The sequence below is a fragment of the Oryzias melastigma genome, linkage group LG21, assembly GCF_002922805.2.
Source record: "Oryzias melastigma strain HK-1 linkage group LG21, ASM292280v2, whole genome shotgun sequence".
NCBI classification, from domain to species: domain Eukaryota; kingdom Metazoa; phylum Chordata; class Actinopteri; order Beloniformes; family Adrianichthyidae; genus Oryzias; species Oryzias melastigma.
Window position 1 is genome coordinate 23482617 of NC_050532.1, and position 13821 is coordinate 23496437.

The window sequence follows — 13821 nt, forward strand, 5'->3', positions numbered from 1 at the left end:
CTTACACTTTTTATTTAATTTCTATACGTTTTTCTTTTCCATTTAATTGAAACTATTGTCCTAATTCTGTTTTTATGTTTAACAATTAATTTTAAAAAAAGAAAACTTACAAAAAAGGTGATTAAAAACAATTGAGATTTCAAGGCTCATGTCAGATCCCTGGCATTTACAAATATCAATATTGGTATTGATATCAGCCATATTGACCAGTATCAGATCAGTATCAGATCCATACCTGAATGCTCAGTATCACCCAGCTCTAATAAAAAGTTCCCCACCAGCTGCAGTGCAATGAAAGGGTTAAACATCAGGCCCCGCCTCCTGTGTCAGGAACAGCTATGCTGCAGCTGAACCAGGAGGAAACCTGACATGAAAAGCAGCTTCCGGTGAGTAAGCCAAACTTTATAGTTGTTCTAAGACTTTCTTTGTGCTTCTCAAACATCTCTCTGTGCTTTTAAGATCCTGCAGCTCACCATCTCTGTCTTTTCAAATTCCTGATTCTGTTCCTGTTTGTTCCTTTTTCCTTGAGTGCAGGAACTGGGATATGTTTCCTGTCAGTTGAGAGTCTGCAAAGAAGGAAAAGAAGGAGCTAAAGAAAGATCAAGAGCAAGGAAACAAAGACTGATTTGAGCAAATCTGAGTCGACAAGCGAAACGGCTTTGAAGAGGTCAGAGATATCACAGCTGGCAACAGTCCAAAGACAGCAGGGAAAAAAGGCTCAATGGCATACCGACTTTTTGAGGGGAAGGAACATGCTTCTATCTACCAGAAGTACCGTTTCAACCCTCCAGCAGGGCTCAAAGACCTTATCATCCAGTACTTGGACAAGAGGGTTTGTCCTGAATTGACTTTTCTTGGAGTTTACGGCTCTTAGTTAATGTGGCGTGTTGGTTCTAACGACAGTTTTTGTTTTACTCCCTCAGAAAGGACCGCCACATGAGCTGGCAGTGGATCTGGGATGTGGGACGGGTCAGAACGCCCGGCTCCTGGCTCCACACTTCAAAGAAGTGGTCGGCATCGACATCAGTGAGAGTCAACTGGGGGAGGCCAGAGCGGTGCCAGGGTTCTCCAACATCACTTACAAGTATGGTCATAGGCAGGAGAGGAGGAAAACCCAAAGGGAGTTTAGGGACCAATTCAGGGAATAAACTTTGAACAGAAGGAAAGCAAAGGACAGGAGCAAAATAGATAATGGACCATCAAACTAATATAAGAGAAAACACAAAAAAATGATCATTAAAACTGTTGGAACTGATGAGAAAAACACTATATCTAAAGTAATCCTGAAGGATCTAATATTTACAGCTGAAATCAAGGCTTCCTGAGCTGTTAAGATCCCTAATCCTACCTGGTGTCTCAAACAACAACATTCACCAGATATTTACAGACAAACTGCACAGTAAGCGACTTGAAGACTCAAGAGGCGGAGCCACGTCTGTGTCCTAACATGACAAATACAGTTTACGTTCCTTTTTGTTCTTAATTCACCCAAGAAAGCCAACGTGCTCTCACGCTCACGTTTTTGCGTTGGAGAGAAAGTTTTGTGTCAGAAGTCTGCCGCCGCAGGATCATCATTCTAACATCCCAGAAAGTAGTCAAATATTAACTTGTGTTGTTAAAAGTGTGAAGCATTACTTAAGATTCCATAATACCTTTCTACAGTGCACATGCACAACCATGTGCTGAGCAGTCAGTGGGGATCAGTGATGATGGATTCATAAAAATAAATGTTATTCAAATTAAACAAAAAATGATTTTATAGTAAAAATAGCTGAAGTGTAAGTAGCAAGTAGCTTGGCAACAATATTTTTATTAATCAATTTGTTTTCAACATATGACAACAATAAAAAAGTATTAACCACCAAGCAAATAAAACTGATAATTTTCATTTCTAACATTTCTAACTGGGGTTGCTGGGAGATGTAGTGCAGTCAGTTCTCTGGAGATGATTCCTGCCGGTGACCAGAGGGGGAGACAGAGCACTAAATCCTGACACCCGGCCCCCTTGCTGTCTTTCTACTACCAGCACAAATTTAGCAAGAAATAAAATAAATTTTCTGTGTTGCAGGCTGCTTCCACTAGACTTGACAGAATCTTTCTGTTCCAGAACTGGAACGGCAGAGGAGCTTCCGTTTCCAGACGGTTCCGTTGACTTATTGGCAGCTGCTTCAGCTGCTCACTGGTTTGACGTGCCGAAGTTCTTGGCTGAGGCGAATCGGGTTCTGAAACCTGGGGGCTGCATGGCTCTGTTGGGCTTTGGAGACAACTGCCCCAAATTTGTCTACAAGGACTGTGGAGACAAACTCAACTCCATTTATCAAGAGGTGGGTTCACAGTCCTGGATGAGGCTGTGAATGTGGCTTATAGTGTAATATGCAAACATACTGAAAAGAATAGAGAAATTTTGATTAAAAAAAAACTTACCATAATTCCCTGCTTGATCCACATAAGCTACTAGCATTAGCTTGTTAGATAGCTTCAAAAATTTGTTTCTTTTACATAAAACATAAATCACAAATAATCCCAAAATATAAACCATTAAGCAGTAATCATACCTGTTCGCCTTCCAACTAGATGCTAAAACAAATGATGGATGTTAAACAATTTTCTGTCGCCACACGAGCGTCAGCCATTTACCTTTTTTCTGTCTCTGCGTAGGGATTTCACAGAAAACCCGGAAGTGGGTGGCACTTTCACAATAAAAGTCTTCTCAGCTAAAATACACATGCTGTAAAATACTTTTTAGAACTTTTTTTTACAACTTAAACCTAACTCCTTATTGAAACTGAAGGCATCTTCAACCAAAGGAAATTATGTCATTTACAAATATCCCCTCTTTCAGAAAAGCACGTTAGTCATGAGAAAATCCAAGATTTTAATTTTAAACACACAAGTGTTCTGTAGGTCTCAAGTTTAGAGAATGCATTTTGTGCATGAGCAGTCCATGTTGTTGAGAGATTGGCAAAAAGACACTGAATATTTTTTGAAACAATTGAGTTTATGGTTTAAAAATGGCGGCCAATTTGGATTTTTTTTTTAACATCTAAGTGAATCTAAGCCATTTTTGGTGCATGATTTGTCTGGAATATCAACCTAACCAGCTCTTGTATGATGTTTGTTTGCACCATCAAGTACAGATAATCGAGCTCCAAAACATGGTTGCTGGCCAGCTCCTCATATTTTGAACAAAGTATTTGATTATACAATCAACAAGGGTTAATTGTATTCTGCCGTGCATAAATCAGAGAACAAATTCTCATATAAACTGACTTTCAGGTGAAGGATGTGCTGAAGCCGTACACGAAAAGACCAGTTATTGAGTCAGAGAACAAGCTGGAAAGCCTCTTCCAGGCGATTCCTTTTCCAGATAAGGAGAGGTGAGAGCATCATGGGTAAATCTGGTGTTTTTGTCTACAGTGCAGAGTCATATTTTTTTCTATTCATCAAACAATTAGGATTGAGAATTTCCCCCTAAAATTGAGCATCTCTGTGGAGGGCTTGATGGGATTCATCAGCAGCTGGTCCATGTTCCAGGCTTACAGAGCGAATGACCCCAGTGGAGCTGAACACCTGCTGGTCAGCACGGAAAAGAGGTCGGTAGATCCAACTCGCACTCAAACACACCCTGAATTCAGACCATGGGTGATCATTGTTTATCTCCTCACAGGTTCCTGCAGGAGATGGGCGTGGCTTCCCCTACAGCAGAAGTTGTGCGCGACTGGGAATATTTCTGTGTTCTGGCATCCAAACCACTCTAACTCTGGAGAGAAGATAAAGCAGCAGCAAAAAAATTTGACACTTTATGACCACTCTTGAGATGAATGCACATTTTCAGTAAAAGAAAGGTACAATCACAGATTATATGTTTTATTTTCATTGCCTTTTATGGGATCTTTTAAAATGCTATTTGAAAAAAGTTTAAAGATGAATTGCAATTCCACTCAAATTCTTCAATTCATTAAACTGAATTTGGTCTATTCTGTAAACATGTAAAAGTGTTAACCCTTTAACTAACTACCCAGAAAACAAACAAAAAAAAAATCACCAGAAAAAGTATTTTTTCTGCTGCTTATTGCCTTGGTACGGAGGCCCTAAAGATATATCGAATTAGAAAATAAAAATTAAAGTATAAATAAATAAATAAACGGCCTAAAATAAATAGACATTTATTCAGAATTTTTTTTAAACTTCCATTTTTAGAAAAATAAAATTGTGGTTAGTCACTGGTGTGCACCAGATAGTAACTGAAAAACAAAGTTTTTCTAAAAATTGCAGAAAAAAATTATACAAAAAAGCACTAACTGGTACCGGTTATTATCTGTTGCTCATCTGCCAGTAACTAGATTTTTTTTTTTTTTTTACCTCAATTTTATTTTCTTCTATCTCTCTTTTGGTACCTTACCTTGGGCTTTAATACACACAATCAATATTCTTAAAAACATGTTTTCTAAATGTCCCCCACCGTTTGGTTGAGCATGCAGTTAAAGGGTTAATATTGGCCGTTTTCCATCAGGTATTAACGCTAAAACAAAAATGAAAAAAGTTCATGTTTTCATGTATTGGTTAGTAGCATTTATGTTCATTTTTGCTTCAAGTCAAATGGACCAAAGAGGACGTCAGAATTTCATCAAAAAAATAAATGTTTCTTTTTTCCTCAAGAAAAAAGTAGAAAGTTTGCAAACTGGACCTTCAAAAGAAGTCAGTAGAAACAGATTTAACTCAGGCAACAACCTTAACTTTAACTTAACCAACAAAATAGATTAAGTAACAGAAATAAATGGACCTAAGAAGACAATTCTCAAGGGTAGGGGTCTGCAACCCGAGGCTCCTTTATCCCTCTTTTGTGGAAACATAACAATTCAAATTATTATTATTTTTTTTGTATATTTGGTTGTTACTTGTTACACTGTGACAGATTTCTGTAACTGATCAGTATTTTACTGCAAAGTCAACAGTAAAGTACTCTATAAAACTTTACAGTGTTTTACTGCAAACATCAATGAATTGTGGGAATTTACTGTCAAAACCAATGAATTATGGGAATTTGTTTTAATAAGCAATGGATTGTGAGAATTTCTCTTGTCACTACTGTTTTTCCCATTTCCAGTGAATACGAAAAATGTCCATAAATTTATGGCCAATCCCAAAGAACTACGTCATTATTCTTTCTTAAATGGATTCAGTTTAAGCTGCTATCTCTAACTAGTACAAAGACTGTTTATTGTAAGAGAGTTCCTAACATTGTTCACATGTGACGTCACTCATAAAAAAAAATAAAAAAACTTCTGTTAATTCAAACTATAGTTTTTTTATGTTTTGGACTCAATAAAATTCTCTGTGGAAAGGATTTTGGTTGTTTTCATTAAAAGGATTGTTTTTATTAAAATTACAACTCATCTATTTGCGGAAATACAGCTTCCTACTGGAAATCAAGCTCACATGCTGTTTATTAGGGCTGCACGGTGGTGCAGTGGTTAGCGCTCTTGCCTCACAGCGAGAAGGGCCCCGGTTCAAATCCCGGCTGGGACCCTTCTGTGTGGAGTTTGCATGTTCTCCCTGTGCATGCGTGGGTTTTCACCAGGGACTCCAGCTTCCTCCCACCGTCCAAAAACATGCTTCATAGGTCAATTGGTGATTCTAAATTGGCCCTAGGTATGAATGTGAGAGTGACTGAGTGTGTGATTGAGGCCCTGCGACAGACTGGCGACCTGTCCAGGGTGAACCCTGCCTTTGCCCATCAGTAGCCGGGTTAGGCTCTGGCACCCCCGCGACCCCGAAAGGGAAGAAGCGGCCAAGAAAATGGATGAAATGAATGCTGTTTATTAGCTGAGACGCTCTAGAGACTCGTTTTGGGGTTCTAAAGTTGATGTTATTCATAACAGGCTTTCACAAATACACCCTTAAAGGTGAAGTTAACCGGGAATGGTAAATGTACACATGGTTAAGGGACTTAGATCAACATCTTTTTCAATTTTGGAATTCAGTTTGAACGTACTTGGAGATAGCATTCTGGTTAACAATATGGCTTCACAATAAGAACACAGGTTCAATTCCTTATGGAAGAGTGAGTCTTTCTTACTCAGTCTAAAGACATGCTCCACATGTCTTTAGATATTTGACAAACATCGAATGATTGTAGTAAACAATACAATTAACTTGAGTATTAATAGATTTGCATTTCATGTAAACAAGCATGACCATTTTGAGTGAAAAGAAGAAAACTGTGATGTAAAAATTAGTTGTTGTATGTCTCAGACTGGTGTTAAATTGATCTAAAAACTGAAGATGTCACAAGTGAACCAGAATACATTTTTATTTACCATATTTTCTTTACAGTAAATAAACTGGAAATGAAAATACAGTAATATTATCGTAAAAGGAAGCACAGTACCACTACTGTACTAACTACTGGCAGCTGGACGCCAGTAGCTACTGTATTTTATTTTACAGTAATATAACAGTAAAATGAAATACAGTAAACGTTTTGTGTACTGTGAATCAGTTTACAGTTTTATTACTGTAAAATGTAATACAGGAGACAAACTACAGTATTTCATTTCACAGTAATAAGGCTAAAAAAATTCTCTACAATAATTACTGCTGCCAGTAATTTACTGTAAAATCTACAGCAACTATTTTTACAGTGTATAGTTAAAGTTTTGAGAAGAAGCTTTGAATTTCAAGGAGGAGAAGGAGCTTTGAGGCACGTCACATGACTCACTTTCACTGAGAGCTTCTGACTTTGACGTGGTTTTGGTTCTGAGTTCAGGCTGTTCAAAGGTGAATCAATGGTAGATCATTACTTTGCAAAGAAAAGCCTGTTTCATGTTCTAGCTTTTTTTTTTTTTATTTAATCTGGTGTGTTCCCTTTAAGACTCATTATGAAACAAAGCTAGTCCACTTCTTTTCAAGCATCCTTCTTTTGTGAGAAGGGGGTCAGGAATTTGTAGTGTTTACAGTGTCGGGTCTCAGTTTAACAGTTTTAGAACAGTTCAACGACTATGACGTACCGCCTGTTTGAAGGGAAGGATCATGCAGCGTCCTACTGGAAGTACAGGATCTCTCCATCTGACGACCTGCTGCAGCAAGTGCTGGGTTTCCTGGAGAAGCATGTGAGTGAGGGATGGACTGGAGAACGCTTCACTGCAGCTCCTCAGTGAATCTCTTGTTTCCTCAGAACGCTCGGCCCCTGGAGCTGGCTGTGGATGTGGGCTGCGGCTCCGGTCAGGGCACTCTGCTGCTGGCCAAACACTTCGCCTCTGTGGTGGGAACAGACGTGAGTCCGGCCCAGTTGGAAGTGGCTTTGCAGCACAATACAGAGCCTAACGTCACATACAGGTGGGTTACAACCAAAGAATACTTCCACAGAAACTGACAAAACCTTGATGAGATGAGTAAGAAAATAATGTTGCTTGTTGCCAACAGAAATGTCAAATTCTCTCCTTTATTGCAAGATTTTAGAAGACTGGCCCTCAAGGGAACATAGAGTCACACTCTGATCATCTTTTGATGCATTTTCAAAACATTTCCTGAGGTCTTTTAATTTTGGTTAAGGTGTTTTTTGCAACCAAAAACTAAGAAACTGTGTTGACCTTCAGAGTGGCAGGAGTTCATTAAAAAATTTGCTTGAGTTGTGGGTGGGACCTTTGGTATTGAGCAACCCCGCCCCCCATTCCCCTCCCCTTTTGCTGAGAGCCGCTTGTCTCCCACCCATTATGCTTTAAAAGTTAAAGCCCCATTAGTTAGGCGCACAAAATTTGCCCCCATCCGCCTGGGTGGAGGGGTGTGCTGCAGACACAGCTGCGCTCGGCAATCATTTGGTAGTTTAACCCCCCAATCCAGCACCTTGATGCTGAGTGTCCAGCAGGGAGGCACTTCGTCCCATTTTTAGAGTCTGGTATAACTCAGCCTGGATTTGAACCGACAACCTTCCTAGTTTCAGGGCATGCACTCTACCACTAGCCCACTGAGCTGTAACAAAAGTAAAAAAACATATTTTTCAAGCAGCGTATTTTCATCTGCTCTGGATTCGTAACAATTTCAATAAAGATTTACAATTTAAATTTTAATTTTCTTTATTACTGTCCTTCATCACAAGAAAAAATGCCTCAAGAACGTCTTAAAATCACCAACATTTTCATTGGACCTGGACTTTTCTAACAGACTTCTGGCTTTCTCAGTGCATCATCAGCAGCATTTGGAGCACAGACATGAAAAAAATATGAAAAACGTCTACAAGAAAAAAATCTTAAACTACTTATATCTATTAAACAAATAATCTGATTGACTTCAGGTGTTTTAATTTCTGGTATAATTAAATGCTTCAGTCTACAGCTGTAGTTTTTTCTTGGTTTCTTTTTTTTTTTCAAACAAATGCTTGATAATTTCTTTAAACTTTAAAGCTTAATTTGATAAATTCTTTCATCTCCAAGCAAAAAATGTCTTCATAAATGTTCTGATCAAAAGAGTTTTTATATATTTTAATGAAAAACTGATTTTTTTTCACTGGTGAAAGCTTAAAGAAATGTTTGTTTAGGCAGGAGCAGTATACGCCTCACAGCACGTCTGACTTTCAGGAAGACTCCCTTCCTCTTCGAGCTGTCACATCGCACTCATCCTGAATGGTAAAGACGGAAAAAAAAAAGCTCCAAAGTTTGACGCTGACCCCGTTTCCCTTTCAGGCAGTGTGTGGCGGAAGAGCTGCCCTTTGCTGACTGCTCAGTGGACCTGGTGACAGCCATGTCTGCCTTCCACTGGTTTGACAGGGCCCGCTTCCTCCAGGAGGCCCACAGGGTCCTGAAGCCCCGTGGCTGCTTGGCTCTGCTCAACTACACCATTGACATGGAGCTCAGCTTCCCCAACTGCAGCCGGCAAGAACTGAACCAAATCTGCAAGGAGGTGCTCCCACGCTTCATCACGTTTTCTCAATTTACAGTCGGAATTTATTGTAATTCTGATCGGCTGTTCGGAGTAATACTCTGCAAAAGTGGGAAGGTTTCTAAACAAATCTGTCATTTTTGTGTTCACACCAAAATCATTCAACGGTTCAAATTCACATCCACTGCCTCTTTAGACATTTGTCCTAAAACATGTTCTCAGAGAAGATATCGTTAAGTTTGTGTAATCGCTAAAAACAGGAACTGTATATCTCATTTAAAGAAAACACGGATGACGAGAGATCAGGTTAATTTATTTTGAAAATTTCTAGAAAAGTATGTTTGGGCTCATAAGATCATTCGGTCTTTTTTTATTGGAAGTATCTCCTTCAGCTGTACTTTTGTCTCTTAGTTTGACGTTTGAGGGAAAAAAAACAAAGAAAACAAAGATAATATTGTCTTGATGCAAATAAGAAAAACATCATAGATTAGATTCCCTTCCATGTTGGTTTTGATGCGTCTTCTTCTGCATCGATACACACACCTGCAGTGCCCTCTGGTGGTTGCTAGCAGGAAGCAACCGCTAAAGAGCAGCCATTTGTTAGTGGGAAAATGACAAATATGTGACCCTATAAATCACTTAAAATTTGACCAAAATATGCACAAAAAAAAAAAATATATATATATTTTTTTTTTGTTTGTTTTGTTTGTTTCTAAAGTTGATTTTCCCCCTTTTTTTGTTAAATCCCACCAGTTTTATGCAGCTTTGCACCCCTACTGCAGCCCCCACCTTGGTCAAAGCTCTATTCAGCTGTATCGAGAGGCCTACGAGTCTATTCCATACCCCGATAAGGAATGGTGAGTCAAAGAACAGTTTCCTCCAATGATTTTTTGAGAAATGTGCAGAATCAGTTTTTTTTTTTTTTATTGCTAATAAAATTACTCAATAAACACTTGAATCTGTTGTAATACATCCATTTCAGGCAGGAGTGTGTGTGGGACAGAAAGCACATGCCTCTGTCCAACTTCATGGGCTTGGTGGAGTCTTTCTCCAGTTATCAGGCCCTGCTGAAGGACGACCCCAAGAGGGCGTCCAGCCTCTCCCAGGTCACCTGTCAAAGGTAAACAACCTCAGAGTGACCAACAAACAAAAAAAAACATTAAAAATAAAAACTGTGCATCCTCTAATGCAGTTTCTCCCTGCTGCTCTCTGCAGGTTGATGTCATGCATGAACGTGACCTCTGCAGACGCTCAGGTGGAAGTAGGCGTCAAGTATTTCTACCTGCTGACTTGCAAACCTCAGGATTCCTAACTTCCAGCAACTCCATTTACTGACAAAGTCTGCAAATATTTACAGTTTTGTGTGGAGATTCATCTTAACACAATAAATGCTGCACATGTTCACATGTTTTTTCTATGTATATTTTCATCGCTAATGATTTTGCTGAATTTGGGTTGTTAAAAAAAGTCAAGTAGACATTCTAAAAATCCATCAACGTGATCAGGATCTATCAAGATGGAACCAAAATCAGTACAAACTTGGAAGCAGCTGTGATGACATCATTCAATCCAAGTGTGAGCATGATGAGGGCAGAACAGCAACAACCATCAACATCCAAAACTCTCACCAAGGTGCAAATTAGACAACTAGATATAGACAACTCTATGTCTTCCTGTGAAAGATATAGAACTTGTTATTCCTATTGAGGAATATCTTTTAAAAAAATCCTACCTTGTTGGGAAAATAGAAATGATTACAAAAAAATCAGAGGTCAATATTTATAATGTTTTTAGAGACTTACCAAAAATTTAAGCTAACTTCAGAAAAAAAAGATTTAAGACTATAAGTCACTCTTATTTTACGTTATTTTGTTTATTATTTGGTGAGTAAATGTATGAGTGATTTATATTGCAATTGCAATGCAATATCAACCTTTTAATACTAAAGTTCTTGGAGATAATGTTACAAGAAAAGCTTTATTTCTATATTGTATATTGAGAGTGCTGACCACTACACCACTCCTAGACTTTTGTTAGATTGGAATCACAAAGCAAAAATGATCATTACTCAGTTTATAAATGGACTTTTTACCAAATAAAATGAAGAGCAGGAAAATCCCATAGTACAGGACCTAGTTAAAATAAAAACAGTCAACAAAATTACAATCTTCTCGATCAAAACAGTCTTGCTTGATTTTAAGGAAAACAGCTTTATCCTACGTAGAAACTACAATTTTACAGAATCTGAACTATTAGACATATTAAACACATAATAATTTGAAAAAAATGTAAATAATACCCCCCCCCCCCACCCCTCCATAAAATTAAGACATTTAACAGATGTTTGAGTTTTAAATCAAGATATCTTGTGAGGATGAAGCTGTTGAGACATGAATGCAGGATTTCTGTGTTGTTCCACAGACTGCCACTAGAGGGAGACATTTGATTAATTTGTCACCTATCACTCAAGCAGAGCAGCTTTGGCAGAACCATCAAATTATGTCTAATTACTCTGGCTTTTATATATTTATTACATTTTATTTGTAGAAAAATATAAATAAAATAACAATACATTTTTAAAAGGACCATCCTGTCTTTACTGTTACAGAGTCAGAATTAAGTTATTTATTAAACCTGCTTTCAATTTTGGTAAAAAAAAAAAAAAAAGTACAAAAAAGCAGTATTTAGCTTTTTAGAAATCGTATCACTATGATTAAAATTACAATATTTATGTAGTTTTATACAGTTAGCAAATTTGAGACAAAAGAATCAGCTTGCAGAGTTAAAATACACAAGAGGCTCCAATGGAGCAGCATCAACAAAAAAAAGCTAAAGTTGCCAATATGTCTGAATTTTGGCACAGTTCTAAAATCTTTGTGCTTTTGTCACATTTATTAAAATTGAGGAAAAGATTTTTCCCAATTTAGATGTTAGATGGTTTTCTCCTCTGCATCAAGCCACGAGATCACTGTCCAGCTGAATCGATGAGGAATGATGAGCAAACTCCAGCCGTTTGCTCTTATTGATCTGTTTTTGAAATATCTCAGTACCACTCTCCATCTGTGTCTGCAGCCTCCTCATCATTACAAGGCGGATTCATGTCGTTTATTTGATCGGTAACAGAAAATACTTGTGAAATGACATAAAATGAGTGAACTATGGAGGAGTCACATCCAACTAGAGAAAAACAGCTGTGGAGTGAGCAGCTGCTCACTCCACAGCTGTTTTTCTCTAGTTGGATGTGACTCCTGTAAAGCCGGTCTGCAGATCATCTGCTTAATCTGGATTAAATTTTCATATTTGTTTTTAAGGTGACATAATAATAATAAAAATGTGCTTTACTATATTTAGGTCTGGATACTTTCACCTCAAATTTCCTTATAGAAGTAGGATGAATAAGAAAAAAAAAGCAAAGACTTTGTATCAGAGTGACTTATGCATTAGTCATGTTCTTGCAGAGAACTTTTCCTTTAAAGTGAGTCGACACCAGGCTCATATCTGGGTCACGGGGTCCAGCAGGGAGGGCACAGCCCAAGGTGCAGCACTTTGTCTCTGCACGATAAGACTGGAGCCACTGGGCTCCTGTCAGCTCTGCTGCAGTCACAGGCTGATCCGAGATGACACCCGGCACGACTTTCATGGACTTCTGCTGCAGCTTGTGGTGCTCGGATTAAAAAAATAAACTTTCATCCATCTAAAGGTTGGTAATTAGAAAACAAAGTAAACAGGAAATGAATGAAAGTCCAAGGACTTCAGGTGTGAACAGCAAAATAAATAAATACAAATAAAAAAATGAAAACCAGAGACTTAAAAACTCTGAGGATCATTAACACAAATCAAGACAGTTGAGAATAATTAACAACCTAAACCTGGTGTGACTGTGACACGGAGAAAACATTACAATAAAACACGACAAAAACTGTCCCCAAAACCCTCACAATAATGCCATGTATTTTGAGTTATAACTATTATTGACCAATCAGAGAGAATTGTGTAAATTAGTTATTTTGTTGGTCGGGTTATATCAAACAAATTGATTTCTGACTTTTATCAGGTGAAAATAAAATAGTTTCATGCAAGTTTTCAATGAATTGTGTAGTTTTTATAATTGACATCTCTTTGATGAAAATAGGTGATTTTTTTTTTTTTTTACTAAGGTTACTATACCATCACATTTCACATATTCATTCCAGTTTGTCTAAACACGTTTTTTGAAATTTTCTTTTAATTTTTTTGCTTTTTTCAGAAAACATGCTTGTTAATTTACATTATAAAATAAATCTGAGGCTAAATGTATCATTGCCTCAAAGAAATGAAAAAAGAAGAAAAAAAAGCAGAATTTTGGAGCTCTAAAGTCCAGAATTTTCTACAAATTCTTACTTGGTAGAAAATCCCATTAATAATAACCCAACTCTTCAGGCTAAAAGGGACTAACTTTTTGCTGGGTTATTTTAGCTCCGGAGAAACAAACAAACAAACAAACAAAAACTCAGGGGAATAAAAATTGGGTTACAGAATGAAACCACTTTAACCAAAAAAACATAGTATTGCTCCAAAAAGTAACACAAAAATACAACAAAGAATTGGGTTGAAGAAAAAGCCCAATTCTTATAGGAGAGAATGATTTCTTACTGTTTTAGTTGGATATCTTTTTACCACATAAACCCTTCATTTCTTAGACAAAACACTTTATTTAAAACTTTCTAGTCAGTCTCCTCTTATTCCTGTGGGGCAGCTGGAAAGTTTTTTACCTTAAAAGTTTGATTTTTTTTTTTTTATCTCATAGGTTTCTTTGTCAATTTTATTTTGTTAATAGATACTGGTTTTACTGTTCAGTTTGGTGATGCTGCAGCCAGTAACTTGACCCCTCCCACCAACCGAATCCTAATAATTTATCCATGGATTTCTGAAAAAAAAAAAAAAAAAAAAAATCCAACCCTCTTT

At 37.5% G+C, this 13821-nt stretch overlaps 2 protein-coding genes across 3 annotated transcripts in view; both read left to right on the plus strand.

The window, feature by feature from the left end:
- Nucleotides 1–5347, plus strand: part of zgc:162396 (uncharacterized protein LOC555292 homolog) — a 7933-nt gene extending 2586 nt beyond the window's left edge. The window contains exons 2-8 of one of the 2 annotated variants that reach the window (XM_024286635.2): nucleotides 282–386; nucleotides 535–832; nucleotides 924–1084; nucleotides 2108–2324; nucleotides 3277–3377; nucleotides 3456–3593; nucleotides 3668–5347. In XM_024286635.2, coding sequence (XP_024142403.1) covers nucleotides 722–832; nucleotides 924–1084; nucleotides 2108–2324; nucleotides 3277–3377; nucleotides 3456–3593; nucleotides 3668–3758 — 819 coding nt within the window. In that variant the 5' untranslated portion in view covers nucleotides 282–386; nucleotides 535–721 and the 3' untranslated portion in view covers nucleotides 3759–5347. Of the gene's footprint in view, nucleotides 1–107; nucleotides 387–534; nucleotides 833–923; nucleotides 1085–2107; nucleotides 2325–3276; nucleotides 3378–3455; nucleotides 3594–3667 lie in introns of those variants that run through there. The other variant, XM_036209607.1, reaches the window with a different exon arrangement.
- A 1317-nt stretch (nucleotides 5348–6664) lies between these two features.
- On the plus strand, nucleotides 6665–10281 carry zgc:162780 (uncharacterized protein LOC555377 homolog). Its single transcript, XM_024286634.2, has 6 exons — nucleotides 6665–7112; nucleotides 7178–7338; nucleotides 8682–8898; nucleotides 9631–9734; nucleotides 9860–9997; nucleotides 10093–10281. The coding sequence occupies exons 1-6, from the start codon at nucleotides 7002–7004 to the stop codon at nucleotides 10187–10189; spliced, it is 828 nt and encodes a 275-aa protein (XP_024142402.1). The 5' UTR covers nucleotides 6665–7001; the 3' UTR covers nucleotides 10190–10281.
- Nucleotides 10282–13821: the final 3540 nt, after the last annotated feature.